Below are 26,893 nucleotides of genomic sequence, written 5' to 3' on the forward strand. Positions count from 1 at the left end.
ACTCATTAATTGAACCCATTACAGACTTAATCACACTCAAAATAGTATTTTCAAAATAGTATTTTGACGATCATTTCAATCTGTAATGAAACAAAACAAAAAAGCCATAACTCAACTACATGTTGGCACCTCTGAGGCCTTTAGCAAGCTGACTGGATGAAACTTTAGATCACAGAGGTGAGACCATGGGTGAGACGTGACCAAAGAGTATAGAAGCAAAGAGACTCAACTCTGGTGTGTTTTTTTTTTTTTTACAATAGTCGCTGCCTCCATTTTGGACTGAAACGCTTATTATATTTATTAAATTGTATTGTTCATCACAAATCATTTCGGTAAAATATGACAATAGAATAGAAATAATGTGTTTTACTTCGTACGTGTTACTTGTACGGCTCTTTTTAGGCGGACGTTTTACTGGCGTCCGGTAGTCGATTTCAGTCCAAAATGGCGGAAGCGTAGCTTTGCTGCTAGGCTCTGATGTTGCAATGGAACGAACAATTGTCTTTAACTTCCTGGCAATATATGTTCTGTGGTGGTAGTGAGAGATCAGTACGTCAAACAGCAAAGATGTCGGCAGTGCTGTACGGTGTCTAAACTAAATGATACTCATAGCTGGTGTCTGAAGCCCACTGAAGTTACATCAAAGGACGAGGAAGAATTCCGTCTTTTGTCAAGTAAAACGTTTTATTCGGAAACGTTTTGGATTTTTTTTATCCATTTTCAAACCAACGACCCACCCATGATTCATTGCAGGATCAGCGCTTGGAAGGTTTTCCCAGTGGTTGTACTTCTGGTTTTTCTTGCCCTGTGGCTGACCTCTCAGGAAAGAGCACTTCCAATTTATGGGTCGCCCTCAACAACCTCCATAAATTACAGAAGGTATGTAGCAGTATTTTGGTTTATGCTGCATATAGTTAGTTAGAATTTGTATCTGGGAATGTATCCAGCCCTACATGCATTATGCAGCCAGTAAGACATGGCTGCCTGACAAGCCTTTCTCAGGGTAAAAAATCCCATCTATCCGTAGCTGACTGCAGTGCCCTCCAACGGTGTTCCGGCCATGGTTACGGATATGGTAGCAGAGCGGCGCTCTCCTCGTGTAGACTCTCTGTAGTTTGCCTTCTTGACACACCTTTTGTTGTCTCGACTAGCTAGAAGCGGCTAACGGTTGCTAGCGAGCATCACTCGCTTCGACTACCCGCCAGCGGTGAAGTGAAGTTGGGGCAAAAGAGTTACTCTGAAGCCGAGGGAGCCGAGAAGTGACGGCCGACACCCTGCCAGGTAGTTTGTCTTGTAAATTAAGAACAAAATAATTTCTGGAAATGTTCATGTTAACGACGGGCGTGTGAAACGTTTAGTATCAGAGATGCAATCTCCACTCATTAGCAGTCTAGCCAGCTAGCTAGTTAGCGAACAAGCTAATGTCAGATAAACAGTAGAGTTAAACCAGCCGCTTTAATGCGATCTGCTTTGTTATCCATAAGCACCCGCCGTGAAAGCGAAAGTAGCCTTTATCCGTATTAGGCCATACGGCCAGTCTGTTAAGCTGCTGCATCACAGCAATGCTTTCTGCTAGCTGCTGCTGATGATGCTTTCCTCTCTAACGCTATACCGTACAGTAGGTAGCACCGACTCTAAACAACATTCCTCCTCTCATCAGAAGCGGCATGGCTCTGTTCAGCTAGCTGTATATGGTTTGATTTGTGTGTGTGAATAAGTGGTGGTGTCTCCTGTAGGATGAGTGGTGATGAAATGAACCCAGCTGCAGTGGCTCAGTCAGTGGAGGATGTACAAGGAGATGACCGGTGGATGTCACAGGTTGGTGCTTTTTGTTATTAGTGTAGGAAACATCCAAACTTTATCCCCATGTATCATTTAAAAAAATACTATATTTGTTCCCTTTGTGTAATGCATTACACCACTTGGAAGTTTTACATAATTTCTCAAAAGGTTTGTCTTATTCTTGGGCTTATCCATGCTTTTCCATGACATTAGTTACATATCAGGACACATTTTATAAGGCAGGAATAACACATTGAACATTGCATTTGATTCCTACAATGTTTACGATTGTGCTGTGATCCTTTAGCTAGAGGCTAGATCTGCGCAATATCATGAGGTGATGTTTTGATGGTATTCACAATAATATTAGTTACAAATGTGGGGTAAAGGTTGATGTAACCATTCCCAAGACCTGCATTTCTTTCAGAGCACCACTTTATCCAGCTCCTTCTTTAGTGGCACCTCCTGGTATGGTCATGCAAGGTTAATCCTCCAAAGCTAATAGGACTGAGACAGTCTGCTTTACTCCAAGCTCTCTGTCAGATGGGGCACCAGACGTGTCTTGTGGTGTGATGAGCTTGCAGGATTTTGTTTGACTCTGAAAGCTGACGAGTATTATCCTAAGATTTAGAAAACTCATAACACAAAGGCATTAACTCGGACTGGTATGCCTAATATTGAATTGATTCAATTGTATGGTTTTCTGTGAATGTGAAATGTATATATTTGTTATTGTGTTATTGAGTCTGGGTTTATCTCTCTCTTTTTTTTTTTTTTTTTTTTTACAGCACACAAGATTTGTGCAGGAGTGTAAGGATGCTGAACCAGACGTGCTTTTTGTGGGGGATTCTTTGGTACAACTAATGCAGCAGTATGAGGTGAGGCAAGATATTTACCTTGTCATTTGACTGCTCACTTGGCACTAGCATCTTCATATTTTAGTTTTTCTAAATCTCAATATTTTCACAAAATACTCTAGATACACAGTGTAAATACGTTTATGTTGCCACACTGCTATTCCTATATTGGTACGCATATCGTCGTAATGCATTTTGTTACTCATTGGCATGCTTTGTTTAGCTTAGCATGAGCGCAAGTTATTTGATATTAGTCACCAAAGTCAGAAATTCTCTTTTATTTTGTGATCAAATTTAATTGGTTATAAAGATATGCATTGGAAATGATCAACAACAACAAAAACAAATTACATTATTGAAAACAAAACAATCAATAATAATAATAATAATAATAACAAGAAGAAAGAACTATAAGAATAGTAATAATATAAAATAATAACATAAATTAATAAATATACACACACGCACGCACGCACGCATGCACACACACACACACACAAAATAAATAAATAAATAAATAATTAACTAATGGCGACTCCCACCCTTCAAATAGATCCCCATTTATGTTATGATACAATTAAGGTACATACATTCTTGGACTTTTACTTAAGGCTCCTGTCCAGGATAAGATCGTTTCTCTTTAGCACCATGCATCCTAGCTACTGAAAGTTCCATACTTAAAAAACTTCAAAATATCAAAGTAAGTCAAAAATTCTCATATGAAATGCAGATTTCTGGTTTCCTGTCCACAGGTCTGGAGGGACGTATTCTCTCCTCTTCATGCGCTCAACTTTGGCATTGCAGGGGATACCACTTGTAATGTGCTGTGGAGGCTGCAGAACGGAGAGCTGGAGAACATCCGTCCCAAGGTGAGACGAGTCTGCTAAGATGTTTAGAGAAAGACAGTTTAGGTCAAAATACATTTATTACCTCACACATACACTCCTTTACATCTCAGGTGCAGAACAAACTCTGCATACACATTTTACTTCTGTTATCCACAAAACAACATGTGCTTACACTTTTTTTCTACCTCTCTGACACACAGAGAACTGTTGCACTTGCACAAGTCTTGCATGTATCTGTCCCTGACCTCCTCATCTTGTTGGATATAGCAGGGGCAGGTGGCCTGATGGTCCATGGTTGTCAGAGAGGAGAGTTTGTGCAGAACAGCTTTTGTTGTGACTCCAGCAGCCATGTTGTTAAATTGTAGTGTGCCTTTGGAAAATATTCTAGCGGCAACAGTGTGTTGTATCCCCCTCTTACTGTGCTTATTGTCTGTGCTAATGATATAGACATCAAGAACAGCTTGTACTGCTCACCCATTACACAGATATCTACTCATTCTCTCAAAACAACTAACAGGATGTTGCTTGGTTATTACATGCTGTGATCGCACTTCTGGAGATTAAGAATTAGTTCAGTGAAAGTGAACAAAGCATGTATGTCTGTGGTCTTGTCCAGGTGGTGGTGTTGTGGGTAGGAACCAACAATTACCAACACACAGCAGAGCAAGTTGCTGGAGGAATTCTTGCTATCGCGCAGCTGCTCACCTCCCACCTGCCCAAGGCAAAGGTAGTTGTACTGGTAAGTAGTTAGCTTTATGTCTTGTCTTTTGTTGCATCTAGTTTGTTTTTAATAGGTTAGTTGACATTTGTTGTGTTGTTGTTTCATATTAAGACAAAGTATTTTTTTCCAATTTGAACTATGGTTCAGTATTTGGTAAATATTTAGCATTGTTATAAAGATCTAGTCAAAAAACACTGACACGTTAGGATTGGTCAAGTACCTCTAACGTGATGAACATTGCATGATATAGAAATAAGATAACCATACTTGGTGTGTAACCCAGTTAATGTTGGTCATCCTCACAAGTCGCCAGTTTTCAAATGTATTATTTCACCTCTCGATTAAGCAAAATGCAGGTACCAGTCAAATGAACAAGCACCTGTATTGTTTTCTATAAATAAGAAATTTAGAATATAAGGTGAAACAAACTCTTTCACGAATCTGTATAATTTATTTGTAAAATCTAGAATTTAAATTTGTTTGTATAAGTTATAATTCTAATAAAATTAGAAAAGGAGTATAAATGAAAATAAAATATAAAGGATAAAAATATATATACATAAACTAGAATAAAAGTGTATGTAGATCATCAAGTATTGTCTGTTTATCAGGTGGCTCAGTGAGCTTTGTCCTTGGGTTTCAATGGGAAATGCTAATGATAGGCCAGTAATTGTTAATAGGCTCGTTTTAGAGAGTCAAATTTAGGCTCACTTGCCCTTTTTTTAATTTTATAAAAACAACCAAATAAAACACAAAATATCAAGGTTTAACTCTCAACACATTGACTTTTTTGTGGGCCTCAGGGTTTGTTGCCTCGAGGAGAGCGACCCAACCCATTGAGGGAGAAGAACGCGGCGGTTAATGAGTACCTGCGCTCCTGGCTGCCACGGCTGGGCCGGGCTCAGGTCCTAGATGTGAGCGGGGAGTTCGTTCACTCCGACGGAGCCATCAGCCCGCAGGACATGTTCGACTTCCTCCACCTGACGCCGACGGGTTACCGCAGCATTGCAAAGCCCCTCAGCGACCTGCTGCTTCAGATATTGAATGAGACGCCAGAGGAGCGGCGGGCGTCGCTGGTTTGAGGGGGCCACGGCCGAGCAGCACATTTATCCAGGGGCATGTCTCACCCGCTGCTGTGGGAGACGGGGGAGACATGTCCCTGGTGTCTGGAGGAGGATGGGCTCACTCATATGGGGGGTTGGTGGGGGGAAAGAGGCACCCTGATGTGAGTGGGCCCAGGAGGGGTGTGGGATCACATTGATGAGCGGAGGGTTGGGTGTGGAGAGGATGCTGAGGAGGGAGAGAGACCTCACTACAGACGTAGACACTGTGATTGCAGTAGTAACCTCTACTGCAGAAGGATTTACAGGGTCAGACTACTCTGAATCATAGACAGATATACTGAGAAATCACGTGGGACTGGAACACACACGCAGATTAATCTTGGCCTGTGGAAAAAATGAGTGTTTCCCTCTGTCACCTGTGCCACGGAGATACGATACAAATAGAGAAACGATCAAATTTCTTCCTACGTGTTTTGTTTGACGTCAGCAAAACGGTTAGATGTGCGGCCTCTCTATTAGCACATGAGAGGTCCAGTGCACAACATACTCACAGTAGGCAGCAACGTTAATCTAACATTGTACAATGTTATGAGTCTGACCAGTATGCTGCAGAGCAGTAGTTCCCAACCCAGGGGTCAGGGCCCCCTAAGGTGTCACAAGAAAAATGTCAGGAGTCACAAGATAATTTAAAGGATAAGATGGAGAAAAATATTGCTGTTACATAAAATTCTGTTTATTTTTTCTGACATTTTGCTATTTTGTAATTTTAATTAATTTTAGTTAAGTTTTAGAATTTAATTTCTTTCTTTTTTTTTTTCTTGCAAAACTCTGAACACTTTCACCTCTTCAGGCCAAATTGAAACAATGTAAAAATCACTTTATGGTGTGGAATTGTTTCCTTTAAAGGTCCACTAGTCAGAAAGGTTGGGAGCCACTGCTACAGAGGGGCTACTGCTGAGATGCACACTATGTATTGCAGTGAGCAGTATTTGAAAAATATCTCTCACTATTGGACGATTTTGCTGAAAGCATAATCCAGTGAAGCAAATGTCATATAAGATAGTTTACACAGATTTACTATGATAGAGTTTTGTCTCTTTATGTGTACTATTTCCTGTACTCCGCAAAACAAGGAGCACTTAGTCTTCTAAATGTTCACTTTTGAACTCGGTGTGTGTAACTAATTGGATGTTTTTTTAAAGTGTTGATCAATATAAAATAGATCGGTGTATATCTGGAGAGTTAACTACTTTTCCACAGACCACGCATACAGCTGATCACTACTCTCTTCCTGTGTCACCTAAAACCATCACCGAACTAAATGTTCAACTCAAACCTGACGGCGGTGTTCGCCACATGCATGTTTTAAGACGAGCCTCCGCTTCGGTGTAGAGAGTGGGCCAACGCTTCTGTATTAAATGAGTGAATAATATCAAGTCAAAATCATGTACTCATACATATTCATTCGTGATGTTAGCATTTACTTGTCTCATAATCTACAAATGTCTTCCAAACACCCCCAACCCTGCTGCTTATACATGCAAAACCTCTTTCACAGTGTATTTGCATTTTACTTGTAGAATTACTTTTCATCAGATAAATCTACTGTGACATTTAATTTTAATGTCCAAAAAAAACTAGTAGGTTACACATTAAAAAATGTTTTGTATCGCCAAACTAAGACCTGCCAGCTATTTAAATTGTACGCCGAACAACTTCTTGACTGTGTCCTTGGTATCTGTTGGACATTTTTTTAATAGAAAAAATATTTCAGTGATATTGTCTTGTGTGCACTGTTTTTCAGTAGTGTTGCAGACAGTGCTTTGATTTTATTTTTCACCTCACCTTGCTACTCATAACACAATATTCCTTAACTACACTATATTAAAAATACAGATTGATTTGGGACATTTCTTTCTGCGTCTGTATCTTACACTAATATATCCAAATATTCACAGTCTGACACTTTGACCAGGCTCTCTCACGGTCTCTCTCTCTCTGTCTCCTTCTCCCTCCTAAATATATACAGTATTTTCTCTTAGAAGCACCTCTTTATTCCGTTTCCCACCTCTTCTTTATTTCTCTCCCTTGTTGTATTTGTCGTCGACTCACCCAGCCCTGCAGCCCTGGGCCCTGACATCTCTACACGGTGTACTTACTGAATATTTTTAGGAATAAAAAGTAGCCACGTGGTTAAGCTACTGAACACAGCTATACTGAATATCGTCACGCTAAATGCTTAAAAGCAATCACAGGTCATGTAAAGAAAACCATTCGTCTGTGAGCTTCTAGCTGTTTCTTCGTGGCTCGGATCTGTTCAAATTGTGACCGAGAGCATCAAATTATCCGACGTTACTGCTGTCTTAAGCTCTGCGCATTTGCGTGCTATGTGTTAAATATGAAGTGTGTGTGTGTGTGGGTGTGTGTGGGTGTGTGTGTGCCTTAAGTGTTAAAGGGGACGGTTGTGTGTACAGTATGTGTGGTACTGGACTGTGTATGTTGGACGTATGAGAAGTGACCCCAGTTGTATATAAAACGTGTGAAGCTTGAAGAAATGATGTTTGAAGGGGGGTTCAGATTGTGTTTTGGTGCGATACGGCATTTGCACTGTTTTGGCTCATTGTCACATTATTGAGGTAAAGCATTCTAATAATAAAAAAAACAAGGATCTAATCATTTGTTGGGAGTGATCTTTTCTTTTTTGCTCATTATCAAAAATCTGGCACTTGTGATGAGTGATTTATATTATAAAGAAAAGGAGAGGATGCACAAATCTCAGTTGTGGTTCTGCAATCAAGAATTGTGATTTGCAGCAGTGTGTGTTACACACTCACCATTAGAGGGAGCCATTTTATCAGACAACTAGATTGAAAAGGACACTAACAAGGCCCATTGCTTGGTCCACGCCTCCTCTCTTTCAGCCAGAGTTCCTTACTGCCTAACTAGAACGTTTGTGACCCAGCTGGTCAGCTGAGGAAAATACCAAGCACCGCCCACCAACTGGAGCAAACTTTCTCATTTTACAGCTAAAGAGTACACTACAATATGTTTCTTAAAACATTTGAGGCGAGAAACAGGCATTACAGTCACAGAATATTGATTCATATTTGATCAGCACTGCCTAGTTTGAGAGTTTAATCGGAGTTTGCGAGTGATTGACAGCTACCTCCGTTGAATGAACAGCCAATAGAAACGCTCTCTCTGAAATGACTTGTGATTGGTCAAAGGCTAGATTTTTAAAGCCTGAAAACAGAGCCATGAGGAGGTGCAGAAGTCTTTTTTGCCTAATGATGCCATACATATTCTGCCCATTGCTGCTTTAAACATGTAGTTATGCATGCTGGAGTGTTTGTTGGCAGGTTGTAAAACACCTAGTTAATAAACCATTTGCTCACTTTTAATGTTGCTCTCATTAATTTTAACTGTGACCCAAAACTGTCCCAGTGCAGCTAAAATAGTCGGTCCATCTGGAGGCCCGTGATGCAGACTGAGTGTCAAGTTTGATGCACTGTTAACACGTCGAGCTCAGCCCCAAAACTTAACAACTTCAAGTAATGGCTGGATTCACATTACAAGCTCATGTGTCTGACGCAGGAATGATTGAGGAATTAAAGCTGGTATTTTTACTAGTTTTTCCATCTTAAGAGTTGTGATGCTGTAAAAATGAAGGTGCGCAATCACTGCACGTCACATAAATCTGCATTACCTGAAATGGTAAAACGTTGAAAAGCACTTTCCTGTGCGTACATTAAACTAGGGAAATAAAGCTTCCATCTAAACTGTATATGTTTAGACTGCCAGTGATCCAAATCTATGCACTTCATGTTTTTAAAAGTCTTAAAACTGCCCTATAGATCAACATTTGACTGCTTCTTCTATCAACACACAGTTTGAAAATGGTATAACTTTCTAATCCCGACAGGCATTAATAACAGAAACAGGCGGCACTGGCAGACTGGCTACACCCTGATATAATCTATATCTGGCCTTGTGTGTTGTTCCTGCTCTATTGACCTGTTTAAAGTTTGGCTTTAGTTCAGTATTAACAAGCTGGGCAGTGTTGGGCATCTGTAACACAACATCTAATTAGGGTCTGTATGAACAGGAAAATCCTGATTATATATACGTTCTCACCTATCAAGGGGTTATTTTATGTGTGAACCTGTGGGGTCAAGGTTTGTAATACGCTGCCACATGTGATAAATGGTGCAGTTTGAGACCTATAGACCGATATGACATCTGCTGCAGATGTGACAGGGTCAAAAATGACTTATGCATGTTTTATGGTTGATTTTATTCTATTTTGCATGTTTTATGGTTTTTATTGTATTGTGTGTTTTATCCCTGCATGTTGGTTGTTTGGATTACTTTTAATACGTAAATTGAAGTGTTTTTAAGTCATGAACTGGAATGAGACCCATGGACAGCCACACCCCCAATCAAAGACTGATTAGGAGAGGAGCGGCAGGTGTGGCGGAGAGCCTGCAATTAGCAGGATGCAGCACAGGTGGAGAGGACACAAAAGGAGAGAACGGCTTGCAGCAGAGAGGAGATCTTCAGTCAGAGACAGTCCAGAGACAGCAGTGCAGCAGAAAAGCCCTCCTGCTACTACCTACCAGCCCAGCGACCTGAGAGTCCTGTGAGACTACATGCAGCAGACCGTGTCCGCCAACGCAGATTCACTCAAAAAACGTAAGTACCCTTTTGGTACATTTACGTGGCGGACACACTGAAAACAGACCAGGATAGCTTTGATCTGGAGTCGTGATAGCAAAGTAGTGGAGAACACACTACTGGTCCTGGTCTCTTGTTATTTCACAGTTTCGGACGGTGCTGGAGAGACGGCCGAGACGGGCAGACGGCTGTTGGAGTACGGGAGGAGCTAAGACGCGGACACGAGGAGGATCGCTGGATTGGATTAGACTTGATTGGACTGGACTTTTTATAGGGTTTTTAACCTTGTTGCTAGTAACATTTTATTCCTTTTAGCTTTTAGATTAATCATTCATTTTTAGACCCATGCTATTTTAATTGCAATAAATCTGGTTTTAAATTGATTTAAACTTCTGCCTGTGTTTTTAACTCTGCTCCCCTGATGTAAAAGAACCTGCATTTATCAGAGTCCTAGGCTCCAAGTATTTCCTAGGTGGCGTTGTCGGCTCTAAGCAAAAACATTAATTGTAAATCTAACTGGTACTTTAAGTTGCGGCCTTGCCATTGGCTGTTGGGCCCGGGCCACACAGACAGTAAAGGTTTTATAGTGTATCTAATAATGCAGCACAGGTGTAGAACACAAGTTATTAAGCATTTGATCCAGAGTGGAAAAAAAGTGTTCACATAATGTGAATGGCCGTACACAATGCTGGTGTCCTGTTAATGTTCTTCGATGTCCTCTGTGATCATATGTTCCAGAAAATCTAATTTACTTATTTAAGAATTAGTGACTTTCAAGTCTAAATTAGTCCAATTTCACTCATGGTGTGTTCACTTTCTTTGATCACCATGCAATGTGACGCATTTTCTCTCAGATGTCATGGTTTCATATATGACGAGCGATGTATGTATAAGTGCATATTTGTGACAGTGCCATGTGCTGTGGTCCTTGTGATGTCGGATTTCTCGCTCAACAGTCAACATAAGTCACACATAAATCACATGCTTTAACTTCACAGATCACATTCAATACTTTCAGAGGAAATGAAACACAGAAGTTGTTAAAAGCAGAAGTTTAGAAAATTCAAAACCCCCCAATGAAATTTAGCCATTTTTTGTTTTAATGATTTGCAGCAGAGCAATTATTTTACATCAGAAATCTGCATTTGAAACTGTGGTATTTTTACAGTATTAGGTGTTTGAAATGTGCATAGTACTACTAGTAGTAACCAGTATCAGCCAGTTGAGGGCCCTTATTGTTGCCAGATGTTTATATTTTTGTCTATCTGTGGACAGATTTGTGGACAGATTTTGGCACCGAGGCAGAGTTCGAAGATGGGTGTGGTCTGAGCAAGGGGGCTGGAAGTAGGAGGCTATGGGAAGTGGTGAAGGGGCCATTAGCCCCCACTTTATGACCCTGGCCTGATTTGGTGTCATGGCTGGTGTGATCCCATCAAAAGATGGTCTCTAGCTATTTTTAGGGATGTCACGGTACTGATACTGAATCAGATATCGGGCCGATACTGACTCAAATAGCTGGATGGGATATCGGCAACAATGGGGTCGATGTACTAAATTAAATTCTATGTCCAAATCATATATAAAATATACTGGAATTTTAATTCCTGTTTAAGGTTTGATCAAGTTGTTGCTCCATTAAAAAGTTTAACACTTGAATTGTAATTCCTGTTAATTTTGAAGATATTTTTACCAAGTTGCCAGTGTACGATTTATTATTTTAATAATAAATAACAATTCATTAAATGTACATCTATGTATTTATTTGTTACACTTTGTATTACAAAGTTAGGAAAGTAATGTTTAGGTGAAGGCTGATGTTGCCTTACACATAAATGAACTCGGTATCGGCCGATACCCAAAACCCAGGTATCTGTATCGGGACTGAAAAAGTCGGATTGATGCATCCCTAGTTATTTGACATTTTAAGTTTGATTTTAGTTTTAATATCTACCGTATATGATGGAGTGATACCTCAATTATTGTGATTTTATAAAGATGAATATGACAATAAAAAACGAGAATGTGAGGCACACTCTCAGGCACTCGTAGTAACATATTGAATCGAGCCTCGAGTTTTGTGAATCATCGTATCTGTTGAAAGTCTGCCATGTCTGCCACGACCCTGATGAGCTCAATCTGCCCTCAATCAGTGCTCTTATAACTAAGAGGAGGATCATTACTGCGTCTAAAGTGAGTTATTCTTCAAAGTTTATCAGTTTGATAATGCCATGTGTTCTTTAGTTCAATTTATGACTAATTCCAGTGTTTAATCGATGTGTTGTTAGTGTCAATGGTGATACTTAAGATGGTTAAGATGAGTGAATGCATGGAACTGATGGCTAATGTCGTATATCTTTCTCTATTTGTGTAATTTAAACAGACCCACCACTTGACGGAGTTAAAAGGGAAGTGCATGTCAAAATAAAGTCCCTTTTTGGTGAAATCTGCTAGCTCACTGTCCCTACAGTAATTCTGGTACCTCATGTCCGATACTTGATGTAACTAGACTCCAGCCCTCGGCAATTAGGTTACACCTAAAACAACAGCGCCCTTATATTCAGAATAATTCAATTTCAGTAAAGTGTATGTGTTTCTATAATGTAATTTTTTACTTGTGTCTGACAGAGGCATTTTCATAAATCAACAGCAAGAAAAATATCCAGCACATGATTTTACATGACTGCGAGTCCGGGATGCGTATAGAAACTAAAGACCACATCACTTTCACTGAGGAACTCCTCCTCCTCTGCACAGAGCACTTTACAGCTTCACTGTAGCAGATAAGGACTGCCATGATTGGTTGATAAGTTGATTAACTGCAGCACCAAGCAATATGAAAACGTGGGTTTTGGCAGGTTACGGAAACGATGGTTTAAACAAAGGCAGCATTTCCTCGATTGAAGTGAATATTTAACTGCACGTTCTGAGCTTTCAACTCGTCACGCTGCCTTAACAGCTTTGTCCTCCTCTCGTGGCGTTTGAATGCAGGGTTCAGATCTCAATATTTGGCCTCAAACCAACAGTTTTCGAGAGGGAAACATCTGCTTCCTTACTCCGATTACCCACCATTTACACCTGATACTCTTGTGACCTACCTTTTTCACCCTTTTATCATGCAGTGCAGCCACAGAGAGAGCTAATGACGCATGCATGTCACACCACTGCACCTTCCTCTGTGGTTCCTGGATCAACCGTATTCATGCCCATGAGTCATTCACACACACATATTCAGTCTTCATGTTAACCTCAGCCTGGAGGCAATGTTTGTCGCATCTGATGTGATGCTTAACCATTCTGAGTCTCCAAACCTGCAGCTGAACGCCTCTCTGTTTCATAAACACAGTTGCTTGTCACCATTTTGAAAACCACACTCATGCTAATAGAGGATCTCCGCCGCAAATTACACCTCTATGAAACCTAATTGGAAGGCAAGTGAGTGGTGGTTACAGTGCAAAAAATTACAACAAATCTGGTTCATAATTTGCTACTGGAGCTGCCAAAAGAACTGTTTTACCTCACACTTAGGCTTGTGTAACACCATTTCTACCTCACTCCAACAGTGCAGAAGAATCCCAGCGGGTCTTTCTACTCCAGGTCATCGAAATTCATTTATACCCATTGATTTCTGCACTGCACCTCTCGATAATTGTCTTGGTCTTAAAGCTAATTCAGCAGGTCTTAGGTCAGGGTCAGGTTGTCCTATTTACTTCCCCAGCCTTTCACCCAGGGCAATCATTCCTTGACTGCCGCCTCGCCTCGGTCCAAGACTTGGACTGAACCAAACAGCCTGACATCGCTGTTGCTGTCAATTAATGCCTGTGTGTTTAAATGTAGTTCAGAGCGAATTACTCAGCGGGACAAGCTGGCCTTTGGCTTATTCTCGGTCCACAACCAATCATCATGTCTTAACCAGGCTGTTTTTCTCAGCCGTATTTAAACTGCTACAAATCAGTTTTCCACAACTCATCTCCCTTCCTTTTAAGGTGTACAAGCATTGTGACTTTTGAAAAGGGGGTGTCACTCAGAACCTCAGGCCTGACGTCATACAACACCATACAAAAAGAAAATTAAAAATCCTTCTCGTTCATGGAAAGACATCTATTGTAAGACAAGATTGTCAAATGTGTGACATTCAAGCCTACAAACAACCTCTGTAATAGTGCAATTGGTGTGCTCTTGGGAAAAGGTGTAAATAAAGGAAAATCACTTAAATCCATCATTGCTTGTGCCTGAAAAGGGTGCACGAATGAGGCCATATGAGACAGCGCAGACAAATCAGCCAGTATGAGTCACTGGTGCTGCGACTGGCTTCCCACTAACACTGCCAGTTACAACAAATCCTCCAAATTAAACTACAAAGTTTGTCCATGCCCTCTAGAACAACACATATAAGCTCTTTCCGATTTGATGCCGTTAACAGCCATTTGTCACTTGTAAATGTAAACTGGGGCACTGATGCTGTCGTTCTTCTCGGGAGTACGGCCTTGGCAGTTGTCTTGCAGGCCAACTAAATCAGAAGCCTCACTGTCAGAGATTGAAACCAGGTCTCTCCAATAGCGGGCGATAGCTTTTTCCACTATGTCACTCAGATGCCTTAATCCAGGGATTCTTAAATTCTTAAATTTTAGGGGCCAAGGAATTTTTTTTCCAAGGACCCCCTTTTAATCTTAACACCGATATGCTTACTACCATTTGTACTCTTAGATTTGAGATCACTGCCTTAATCAGTGTCCTACTTTACCAACTTCACTAACTGTAGCATTAGCACTGATAATCAGACTGAAAGGCCATTTAATGTGATTCTTGAGGTCTGGACCAAGCGACCGTAGCTCATCCTGACTGGTTCAAATTTGGGCCTTAAACTAAACCACATTACTTTGTATAGTGGCTCAAAAGGCTCATTATGTGCCTGTTATGGTACATATATTCGTAAAAAAAAGTACTTCTCCTGCACCTCTGTTTTCAATTGTGCAACATCCTTCCTCTTGCGACACAACTTGAAACTAAATTTGAGAACTTTTAAATGACCTTCAAATGACCTTTGGGTGTTAATGGAGTCCAACCCTCTGCTGGAGAAGGGATGTGTTATAAGAGCTGGATACCGGACCCCAAAATGGTGCCTATTCAGTCCAATAAGAATTATATATATATATATATATATATATATATGAATTTCTTGGCATATGAAGCATATGCCAAAAAAGTTTTCTAGCTTTGGGGTTTACTTCTGGGATATACGGCCCACTGAATATGCGCAGTAGTGTTTCTCCCACCTCCCGCTTCACCCATAGACTTTACATTGTGTTGACGTCACAGATTTTAAAATCACTTTTCTCGGCTCGAGGAAAGTTTCACAAATATAAAACTTCCATGGATCAAAAATTCTGAATAGAAAGAGTCATTATCTACCTTTTTTTCAGTTCGAGGTGTCCTGTCAACAGTTTTACAGACAACTCTTTTACATTGGTGGTATATGGGGAAAATGTTTTTTGGGCCGCAGGGGGATTTTTCGCTGCAAGTGACCACTGGGTAAAACTGGAAGCAATGCTGAGCGCTTAGACTGTATATAAGAAGTGGACATAGTCACCATGACGTCACCCATTGGTTTGCGGACTGCCGTTTTGAAGCCTTGAGTTTGGCATTTTGGCCGTCGACATCTTGGTTTTTGCAACCAGAAGTGACACGAGAGGGTGGAGCTAAGTACAACCGAACCCTGAATAAGACATTTTTAGGTGACCAAAAAGGTTATAGTTAACTGTCATGAACTAAAAAACACACTGTGAAAGGGTTGAAGTTCAAAGACAAAAACATGGGCAACCCCCACACCGGACAACGCCGTGGTAGCGACCTGTCAAGGTACAAGGTACCCACACCCTAAAGCATACCCTGCTTTATGGTCTATTTGACTCTAAATGGGACCATCATTTACTAAATGAACATCATGCTGTATTGAAGAAGACTTGAAACTAGCGATTGAGACCATAAACTCATGTTTACATTGTTTACTGAGGTACTAAATCAAGTGAGAAGTAGGCTCATTTTCTCATAGACTTCTATATAATCAGACTTCTTTTTGCAACCAGAGTAGTCGCCCCCTGCTGGCTATTAGAAAGAAGGTAAGTTTAAGGCGCTTCCACATTGGCTTCACTTCTCAGACCCGGAGTTACCCAGTTCAGTTCTTATTATACTGTATATCCATGTACTGGAGCCATTGGAACAGTGGGTCCTCCACCCCCTAACCTTGCTCAACAGTGGTAGGAGAAGGTGTTACATCAGCTTCCCCATTCACATTTTCACAGACAGGAAGGATTGAAACTGGCATCTGTCCAGTCATAAGGCAACTTCTTTAACCTCAAGGCTAATCGTCGCCCCCATTATGCCCCTGTATGGCAGCAAAGTGCATTCCACTGCAGTGAGGCCAGTGGTGTGTTGGTGTTTCCACGCTTTCTTTAAAACCCTGATGGAATGAAAAAAAAATAGCTCCTGTATCAAAAAGGCCAGGCGCCACTGTGCTGCTAAAAATTAGCTGTAGAAATGTTTTAAAGGTCAAAACTGTGAGATAAAAATAAAAAAAAGGAGCACAGAGTGATTTGTTGTACAAAACCTCATTCCTCATATTAAAAGAATGTGTTTTACTGAGTAGCACTACTGTAGAGCTTTATGAAGTTACGTACCTTGCCTGCATATAAAGAAGACAATGATTGTAGATTGCTTTTCTCAAGTCTCAAATGATAAATTAATGATAAATTAATTCTTAAAGCTTCAGCAGGCGGAATATTTTCGGCATCATTGGGCAAAAATTCCATAATAACCTTTCAGCATATTGTAATTCAAGTGTTCAAGTCCTCTTGGCTCTGTTTTCAGGCTTTAAAAAATCTAGCCCCTGACAGGAGACTTTGGCAAATCACAGGTCATTTCAGAGAGAGTGTTCCTATTGGCCGGTCATTCAACAGAGCGAGTGATTGACAAATCACTCCGATTAAACGGTCAAACTAGACAGCGGTGATCAAATATGAATTAATATTCTGTTACTGTAATGCTTATTTTTCGTCTCAAATGTTTTCAGAAACATCTTGTAGTGTACTGTTTAGCTGTAAAATGAGAAAGTTTGCTCCGGCTGGTGGGCAGTGCTTGGTATTCCTCAACCGATCTCAACATAGGTGCCGGGTCACAAACTTTCTCATCAGTCCGTGAACTCTTGCAGATGCCATTAGGAGCATTGGAGGACACAGAGGCACATGATTTTTTTCAGATTACCTGTCTCATGCACTACTGTCAGGATATAGTGACCGTTTTATAAAAAATTCTACCCACTTCAGGTTTTACCATTCACTTAACTGATTGATAAATTCATCATTAACAAGTTGCGCCTCACTACAGTAAACAATAGCTGATAAGATTGTAGAGTCAGGGAGTCAATTTTATATGCCAACGGTTGTTAGCTCAGTCAATAAATGATGAAGTAACAGGCATCAGTGCAGCAGCGCTCCTGACAGAATTAATCATAAAGGAATTACAACTCTCAGCATATCAGCTTTTATCTCCTCAGTGATAAAAGGTGAGGAAATGCATTGATATCAAGATCCTCCAGTGATTACAAAGGGATTCATGACACCAATAAAAAACAAAAATGTAAATAATTTAAAGGTCAGATATGAATTCAAATAGATAATTCTATTTAAATCTGCTCTGTTTCATTGACTTACAGCAGTCTGGCCTGCCCTGCCCTGCCCTGCCCTTCTAATGAAACATAAGGGGTTTGGCAGTGATGTTTTGCTGGAGATACTAGTGACAAACAGTAAAAAGGAATCAGAGTTCCAGTGTAAAAATGTCTTGCAGTGACACAGAGCTGGTCCGTTATGTTAATGTGTTGAGTATTGTGAGACTCAAGGAGCTCACTTATGCCAAAACACATCAGTTAGTATTGAAAGTGCTAATGTTGGTATAAATATTAGTGTCGAAACACTTTTTGGCAATCATGATTATCTAAACTACAGTTGAGGAAAAACAGCCGCTGTCCTGCAGAGACTAATGTCCTGCAGTATCATCAACAGTAGAGCTTTAGTATTGAGGACATTAAAAACAGCAAATGATCTCCCTCCATCAAGACGCAATAAGGTGCTATAAAAAGTATTTATGGAATGTTTAGTATAAGTTTGACTGCACAGTGATCAAGCATGTAATGAGGAGCAATTTTCTAATGCTTTTATTGTGAAAATAATAGATTATAACACCACTTAGACAGAAGACCTGTTTACTGTATTGTTTTCACTTGTCTTAAATTCATACTTGTTTCACATGAATTTACGATATACCAACTTTCCCCTCTGTGTGAACACTTTATACACACAGCTTCCTGTGAACAGACCGAGAATAAGAAGGAAGAGGAAAAGGAAGTGTTTTGTTTGCCCTCCCTCTGCTATGATCACTCCTTTTTTGGAAATGTTCTCTGATTTCTTAGGTTCTGTCTTGACCTATTCTCCTTTTGACCCCAGACACCTTCATCCCCCGTGCATCTGGACATTTCTTTCTTTCTTTTTTTTAAAAGTACCACTTCTTCCTGTTGTTTCTTTATAATCTCTCTCTCTCATCAAACCTAACTTTATTCTTTCTCTGTCTTCTCCTTTCTGCTTTTCTTTTCCATCTCTGGCCTTTTTCTGAGTCAGTTCATGCTGAACAGCTTAGTTGGTACTCAAGCAAAAACACAGTATAAACAAAACCTTGGCAGGAGATAGTGATAGTCCTCCTCTGAATCCCCCTTGTTTCTCTCGTTCCATCAGACCAAGCACAGCTCGGCCAGGAAAAATCCAGGCTTTATCCCCACCCATCATCACTCCCTCCCATCATGCTCTCTCTCCTCCCGACTTTGGGCAGATTGTCTCTGAGTGGAGTACAGCTCAGGTTTAAAGCAAACAAGACTCCATGTTATGTTACCGGCCGCAACTCTGACATGTGTATTATGGGTTGCTATGTACATTAGTTAATCTCTGTTACTGTTTACCTGGTGCCACCAGGCTATGAAGAATCACACTGTGCAATCAATATCAGTAAATGCGGACAAGGCCTTCACTATCTCGGTTAATCTATTCATCACACAAGAGGCTTTTTTACAGGTAGATCAAACTTTATTTCAAAATCATCATCATTATATGTGATGCATTAAACTCTAAACAGAAGGTTCAACATCTTGATTAGAAAAACTGAGATCTAACTGCAGATTGTGTTATGGAGCAGGCAAAACACTGCATTTTCTGTTTTTCTTAAAAAACTTTTTTAAACCAGGCAATTCACTTTCTAAAATGACTTATACTTGACTGTTAACTATTAACTCCAAATTTTGTTCTTAAAGCGGGGGTAGGCAGTATGTTTTTGGCATCATTGGGCAAACACTTGAACCACTTGAATTGCAATATGCTGAAAAGTTACTATGCAATTTTTGCCAAATAACACCGAAAATAAAATGCCTCTCCCAGCTTTGACATTATTGTAAACCACAAATCTACATAGCCTACACTTCTTACCTTCCACTTGTTTCAATTAATTCCAGTACACAACAAATGAGACTTGAAACCTGCTTGAGGTCACGTTATCTATCACGTTTAACAATTAGTTCAATTCTTTCTCTTTAGCGTTCATTTTTGTTAATGTTGTACTATAGCAGTGTTGCAGTTGTGAGCCTTTGCAAAACTCTCCCTAGTGGTGCATTCAAGTACACCCTGACGTCCAAGAATGAATAGCTACATTGTCAGAAGATGATACACAAAAAAGCAAACAAGGACACTGTGAAAGATAAATAATGGATTTGGTTTCATCCATTAAAAATTCTCAAATGTCAGATATCGGAGTGTCCTTGAATGCACCGATGGATAGAGTTTTGAAATTTGCATGCTGCAATGATGTAGCTGTTGAAATAAATCAAACTACATGTTGAATGTGATGGAGTACTTCTCTCAAGCAAGTTACAAGTCTCTGCAAGTAGATTTTTATAGTGAACTGAAACCTCTGGATGTATGGAGGATAAGAAATCAATCTAAAATCTTATGGTTTGCAGTAATGTAAAGCATATTTGATTTTTAGGTAGTGGGTTAAAACATGCAAAACAACTGGAATGATGAAAAAATATCATTTACGATTTACTATGGTAAATGCTTTACTTACACTGTTAAATGTATCTATTTATGTATGCATGCTCAACATGAAGTATGTGCACGTGTTCTCATTGGTCCCTGTTTTGGTCCAGTTTAGCTTTGAAAACAGTCCGGTTGCATTTCTCCTCGCGGTCCTCGCTGGCCTTTTAGAGGTCGAGTGTCTGGGAGGAGAGTTTAAGTGCTACTCGGATTCAGGGTTTGTTGATGATCTGCCTGGGTCGCCCGTAACCGGTCATTCCAGCTTGAGATGCTCCTCTGTTTGTTCCCATTTGCAGGCCGATGACATTTTTGCCTTCGGTCAGCTGTTCCTCTGAGAATTCTCTCTTGTTCTCTTGAGCTTTCCTGCACACATACAGACACACATCTCTCAGTCACAATCTCATTCCTCAGCACTGAAATGACACCTCCTTTGTTTTACCAACTTCCCATAGTCACTAGTTCATACATAGGCAGGGGGAAACACTCAAACTTACTTGTGGAACCAGTTGGGGTCTCCTTTGTAATACCCATCGTCCTTTGTGAAAGCCAAACAACCCAGAGTCATCAGGGTCCTCTGGACGGCAGCCATGTCCTTGCCTGAAGACATGCAACAATCACACATGAACAGAGCACACAGCAAATACAGGGAGGGGACACTGAATACAGCTTCATTTCCTCACTTATATTGCGGTAAATCTGGAAAAAACTTAAAGGGCCAGTGTGTAGGTTTATGGGGGATCTATTGGCAGAAATGGAATATAATATTCATAACTATGTATTCATTAGTGTATAGTCACCTAAAACTAAGAATCATGTTTTCGTTAGCTTAGAATGAGCCCTTCATATCTACAGGGAGTGGGTCCTCTTCACGGAGTCCACCATGTTGCTCCGCCATGTTTTTACAGAAACCCAGAACGGACAAAACAAACACTGGCTCTAGCAAGTGTGTGAATGTTTTTACATCAACTGAAGGCCACCGTAGTTCTCCAACACACTTGTGAAAGCCTCCGTCTGACTTCCGCTGCCAGTAAAGTAGTGTTATTATGGTAAGGATGGCCTCTAAGCAAGGTGAACGGCGTTATCAGGGTTTTGCACTCAGCGGCTAACGTTACCACAGTCAAAGAGTATAGAAGCAAAGAGACGAAACTCTGGTGCTTTTTTGACAACAGTTGCTAGATGGCGCTGCAGTAGCGCTGTCGCTTTTTTGGACTGAAAACGCTGATGAGTCCATGGCCATGGATGTATAAAGAGACATCTGTAAATCTGAGGATCATTTTTTTGGGAGGTAAATCAACTTCCCAGTACGAATACTTAAATAGCCCTCATTTAAATCGAAAAGTTGTAAAATGAACAAATAGCCGAATCCAGAGTTATTTTTCTTATTTTGTACAGGATACAGGATACAGTTAGGCTATTTACTAACAAGCAGGGCAAAAGCACAGGACACAACCTCTTATACAGTACATCCATGGTCTGTGGTCTATTGGACATCAATTTTGGAGGTCCTTTCATGAAAAAGATTGAGATTCCACTCAAAATTTGTGTGCTGGATTTTTCTAACTTTTCTAACGATTGCTGACGTTGCAATCGAACGAACAATTGACTTTCATTTCTTAACAGTACGTTCTTTTCCGCAGTCTCAGTTGCAAATCTGCAACCACACCGCTAGATGCCAGCAAATCCTACACACTGTAGCCTACCTTTAACTCTGCTGTAATAATACGGATGAGCTCTACTGGTTGTCTTACCTTCAAAGAGGTCTACAGTCTGAAACATGTCCATTTTGGGGATTCCATATTTTTCTGCAGCGGTGAGGAACAAGGATATTAGTTCCATCTGCTTAAATGCCATGCCAGAGCTCTTGAAGGACTTGATTGGCTTGTTGTCTCCATACAGGCTGTTGATGAGCTCACACAAAACCTAGATGAATGAAGCAGATCACTCTAAATAGACTGCACATAATGCAAATTACAATACTGTTTTCAAATTACAACACTCACACATCCATTCTTGAGCCAGTTTTGGAATCCGGTCTTGCCTGCCTCAGGCTGGCCGACAGACGGACACTGGCTGGCGATCCACGCCGACAACTTTTCCTCCAGTTCCGGGTCATATTTCTTTTCAATCTTACTCTGCACCTCCCGGGACAGACCAAAGCTAGGACCACAGTTTGCCATTCTGATCCTGTTGGGAGGGAATGTTAGTGTTAGATAGGCAGGTACCTTAGCAAACTTAACTTCTTGGCAGCACATTGTGTCCTTTTCAATATGGATATTTGATGGATGACACAGCATTCACATTCAAATCCCTGCCCTGCTCACAATCCTGGCCTGCAGTCAGAACAAATAGGACTTCCTGATGTGCGTGAATGTGTTTCTATTGCGTGTTAAAATTGTTTTTTAGTGAGAACTTATTAATTTCAAACTTTCAGAATTAAGCCTTTTTTTTGGCTGGTCCTCACTTGTTCAAACATTGGTTGGTTAAAGTTAAAAATAGGTTTAAGTCAAAGTTAGTTCAAGTGTTGAAATCAGGCATCTAATGCTGATGCTTAAAGGAATAGTTTGAAATTTTGGGAAATACTGTTGTTCACTTTCTGGCGGAGAGTTAGATGAGAAAATGATACCACTCTCATGTCTGTGTGTTAAATGTGAAGCTACAGCCAGGTTAGGTTAGCTCAGTTTAGCATTAAGACTGAAAACAGGGGGAAACAGGTAACAAAGTTTGCTAACCAGCACCTCCAAAGCTCACTAATCAACACATTGTATCTTGTTTGTTTAAAGGTGCTAAATAGCCTATGGGATTGGGAGCATATCTGTTGCCTTTCAACGGCTCTCAACATGCCGACGGCGAGCCGCGGCTTGCAGCTAATGGTGCTAACAGCGCTAAACAGTGCAGACAATGGCGAAAGTGCTGACAGAGATAACAGTATTTACCTGAAGGGGAACCGGAGGGTGTGTGCTATACTTCTGTGACAGTTATCAGCTGTAACCGCCGTATGAGAGCAGTACAGAGCGGCGGCCATGAGCTAGCCAGTGGAGCACGCTCACATGCAAGAACATGCACTAAAAGCATGCGTGGCGGGCCCGGCTATGTCAACAAAGCAAATAGAAACTCTAATTACAACACACACGGAGGGAGAGTGACTTCATTCTCTGCTCAGGTAGATATTACTCCTCTATATCTTTACATAACAAATAGTTGTTTGTTGCTATATTAATGCTCTGAATATCGAATTTAACACCTTTAATCACTGCAAACAAAAAAACCTGAAGTGTAAAAACTACAATTTAACTCAAGGAAATCACTGCTCCCAGCCAAACAATGGCACATAATCCCCCATAAAATAATATATTTTATACTCCTACAAATGAGACATCACTTGTTAATTAGTGAGCTTTAAAGGTGCATTTTTGTTACCTTTGTTACCTTTGTTACCCTAAGCTAAGCTAACTGGCAGGGCCTTATGTTCAACAGACACATATGGGAGTGGCATCGATCTCCTCATCTAACTCTCCACCAGAAGGATAATAAGCGTTTCAAAATGTTGAACTATCCCTTTAAGGCGATAGGGAAAGAGGCCAAAGAAGAATAGAATGTGTGTGTGCTTTACTATGTGACACAGCAGGGCACATTTAATCCTAACGGAGTCCTTCATCTTCTTCATTAAGCATAATGATGAATGATTGAAGCTTTGTATTTCCATTATCCACACCATGTCAGTGTCTTTATTTAACAAAGACGTTTTGTACCTTGGAAGCTGAAAATACTAAATGTCTTAAGGAATTACAGGCCTGCTGTAAGTAATTATGGTTGGCCTATCTCACTTATTAATGCAGTATGAGCTTCCTGTTGGCTTCAACAGAACCGCCCCGCTCCCTGCATCCTGTTTGCTCATTCGGCTGTCACTTCCTTCCTCCCTCCCTGACATGTCCTGTGTACAGGACTCTAAACAAAACAACACACTGCTGCTCACCATGGGAACGACCTTTAAGCAAAAAAAAAAAATCTCCATCAAGCCTGTTAAAACATGAAAGTATGTACGTTGTACTTTTTAACCGCCAATCTGCAATTATTGCTTTAACAGATCTGAATAATTGAGTTACGCAATTCAATGAGGTTTCTGAAGAACTAGGAAAGCAGATAGCATATGGAGATGTTTAGAGCCGATAGGAAAATACTCCGCTCTTACTTTTCATTACTTCCTGCCCAAGCATATGCATTTCTTGTATGTATATGTTCTGCAAGTATATAGAAATGAAAAGGTCTGGAGAATTGTATGCAGTTTTATCCTTGAAACTGGGTTTAATATAAGCAGAAAGGCACACCTAGTACATCTCTTACACAACAGAGGCTTCTCAGTCTTACACAATATGTGTTGATAGTTTGATAACTCATCATTGTGTCTACACTGGAGCCCTTGCTGCACATAGATCACATTTGTGGCTCTGTTCATTGTCTGAGGTCGCAGTGGTTATATGGGTATGTGGAGGAGAAGCGACTTCCTGTCCGCTAAGTGACTCCAAAACCAGTTTGTCACAGCAACAAGGGTGAAATAAATATCTAAACATCCGACACTCTTGAACAGCCTTTTTCTCAATCTGCTTTGTCCTGACACGCCCAGAGAACATCCAGCAGCTGCAAACATCAGGACTTACTTCTGCCTGCAGTGAACGATAAGGGATGATGAAGCCAGAGAGTCTATCAGATTAAATCTAACCTGCACTTTGATCTCCGATGTAAACCGCTGTATGGATCTCACAAGATTGGGTTATGCCACTGTCACTCTGCACTCAGCATATCTACCATTTGCAGGACTGATTATTTTTTACTGTGAAAGCAACTGCCAAATAGACTGCAGGGCAGGCACATCACATGTGTGTGCAGGTGTTTGAGTGTGTGTTTAGGAAGATTACGTAGACCTGTACACTTAAGAAATCAACTGGGTGCGGCTTAGTATTTACTGGGAACATCTTGTAATCATAGAGTCCCAGCTACAACACCCCCACAAGATGTTGTTGAGGTCACTCGATACGGAATACAAGTATCATAAACTGGTTTATGCATTGCTCATACATGCTTTGGTGAAGAGGTAACTGTGGTAACACATTTTTATTTCCAGTCAACATAATTGTGTCTTCAGTCATTTCAAACCTCCACATCTAACGTGTCTAAATGTGTTGCAATGACATTATTATTCTGCAGCTTTTGTCAATGAACCTTTGCTCTGCGTACTTCAGTGCTCAGTGTCACCACATGGCTGGCTTCCGTATTTTGACTATTACTATTCGTTATTTATTTCAAGGTAAAAGTTGAAGCAAACTGCCTCAGCTGCAGTGCAAATCACACTGTAATCTTTTAATTTCTATCTTTTATTTTTACAGTTATTATTAGAACAACAGTTAATTGAAAAACTACAGTACGCTGATGTGGCTGACTTTGTCATTTTCTCACTTATTATTTAGTGAGCTTTTCCATTAATCCCCTGCTTGTGTCTTACTCAGATGCAACTCCAGCTGTTACTCTTATATTCTCACCCCTCGCCCAAATTCTTCAACTTTTGTATCTAGCTTGCAGGCATCCATTACAACATGTTTCACAACTTTCTTGTTATTGCAATAAAATGAGTCAAACGAGTTTCTGAGTCAAATGATCTCAACTCCTCATAGTTTAACCTGTAATTCATTTAACTCAGCAAAAGGTTAAAGGTCATTCTGAAACCTTTGTTATGTGAACACAATGGATTAACTAGCTCACACGATAATTTCTCACAGTGTTCGTGGCCATGTTTCCCTTTACCCCGCACAGTCCCAACTGCTGCTGCTGCTGACCTAGACTGTTAATTCAGCACTCTGTGTTTCTACCTTATCACTGAAGATAGTGAGAACAGCCCAAACATCACCCGAAGTCACAGTCTATAAGTTACCTCCCAGTCTGCACATAAAACTTTACCATGGTCCATAAATGTGACAACATATGTGACACACACATGCATAGTTTTCCTGCCATATCCTGAGCCAGCAGCCGGGTGTTCAGAGCACATATTAAACTAGAAAATGACATATTATTAGACAGCACTGGCTCCATGTTGAGAGATTTGTCTGAGGCTGAAGATATAGGGGCCTCATACATGAGAAGAGTGCTGAGAGCAAAGGTAGATAAGAAACAAGATTATATAACAGAGGAATTTTCAGACTAGTGGGTCATTCAGAAGGCAAGAAAAACTATAAAATAACTCTGTGTATGATTAAACACGAGCAAGAGGGAAGGAGACAGAGCGAGGGTGTGACGTATGATACATTACACTTCTTTTCCTCCTGTTTCCTGCATAGAGTTAGGCACAAGCTTAAAGCAACAAAGACTACAGCGAGAAACCACAAAGAATGTTAAATGAGGCTGAGAGAAAACAACAAAAAGAAGAACTTTACTTACTTTGTGTAAGTAGCTTTCAGGTGAATACAGGTGGGTCTGGGCTTGTGTTGCTGTGTTCCCGCTCCTCTTCTTCTTCTTCCTTACAACACTGTGCAGAGCGAACCATACAGGACTGCCAACATAAATACAGAAAACACCCTCCTCTGAAATATATGACTTCACCACATTCAACAGAAAGAGAGAGAGAGAGGGATATGCCTTCACGTCCTCCTATTTCACTCTAGGGCCCGCCCCTTTGCTCTTTCTCTTTTTCCTCACTCAAATTGTAATTCCTTATTTAGGAGAAGGAAGGGAAGGAAAAAGAGGGCATGTGACTGGATAGTTTGGTGTGGTCACTGAAAAGAATTCTCCAAATTTCTGCCTTTACCACTAAAGAACGACACAGGATTAG

At 40.5% G+C, this 26,893-nt stretch overlaps 2 protein-coding genes and 1 long non-coding RNA gene across 5 annotated transcripts; 2 read left to right on the forward strand and 1 right to left on the reverse strand.

Annotated features, from left to right (window-relative positions):
* The first annotated feature begins 299 nt into the window (after positions 1-299).
* Positions 300-7,945, forward strand: pafah1b2 (platelet-activating factor acetylhydrolase 1b, catalytic subunit 2). Of its 3 annotated transcripts, XM_037748798.1 has the most exons (7): positions 773-879; positions 1,152-1,281; positions 1,737-1,818; positions 2,571-2,660; positions 3,392-3,508; positions 4,104-4,226; positions 5,012-7,945. In XM_037748798.1, exons 3-7 carry the CDS (start codon positions 1,738-1,740, stop codon positions 5,288-5,290), a joined length of 690 nt encoding a protein of 229 aa, XP_037604726.1. In that variant the 5' UTR covers positions 773-879; positions 1,152-1,281; position 1,737; the 3' UTR covers positions 5,291-7,945. The 3 variants fall into 3 exon arrangements, with proteins under 3 accessions (XP_037604723.1, XP_037604726.1, XP_037604724.1); XM_037748795.1 differs by lacking the exon at positions 1,152-1,281 and having other exon boundaries at positions 300-879; XM_037748796.1 differs by lacking the exon at positions 773-879 and having other exon boundaries at positions 1,052-1,281.
* Positions 7,946-9,523: 1,578 nt separating this feature from the next.
* Positions 9,524-10,329, forward strand: LOC119475294. Its single transcript, XR_005203755.1, has 2 exons — positions 9,524-9,964; positions 10,094-10,329. It is a non-coding gene; the product is annotated as an uncharacterized LOC119475294 (long non-coding RNA).
* An 8,720-nt stretch (positions 10,330-19,049) lies between these two features.
* On the reverse strand, positions 19,050-26,675 carry LOC119475742 (transgelin-like). Its single transcript, XM_037748724.1, has 5 exons — positions 26,503-26,675; positions 22,074-22,257; positions 21,822-21,993; positions 20,568-20,670; positions 19,050-20,436 (listed from the first exon to the last, which is right to left on the reverse strand). Exons 2-5 carry the CDS (start codon positions 22,248-22,250, stop codon positions 20,286-20,288), a joined length of 603 nt encoding a protein of 200 aa, XP_037604652.1. The 5' UTR covers positions 22,251-22,257; positions 26,503-26,675; the 3' UTR covers positions 19,050-20,285.
* Between the last annotated feature and the right edge of the window lie 218 nt (positions 26,676-26,893).

The sequence above is a fragment of the Sebastes umbrosus genome, chromosome 17 (genome assembly GCF_015220745.1).
Source record: "Sebastes umbrosus isolate fSebUmb1 chromosome 17, fSebUmb1.pri, whole genome shotgun sequence".
NCBI lineage: Eukaryota > Metazoa > Chordata > Actinopteri > Perciformes > Sebastidae > Sebastes > Sebastes umbrosus.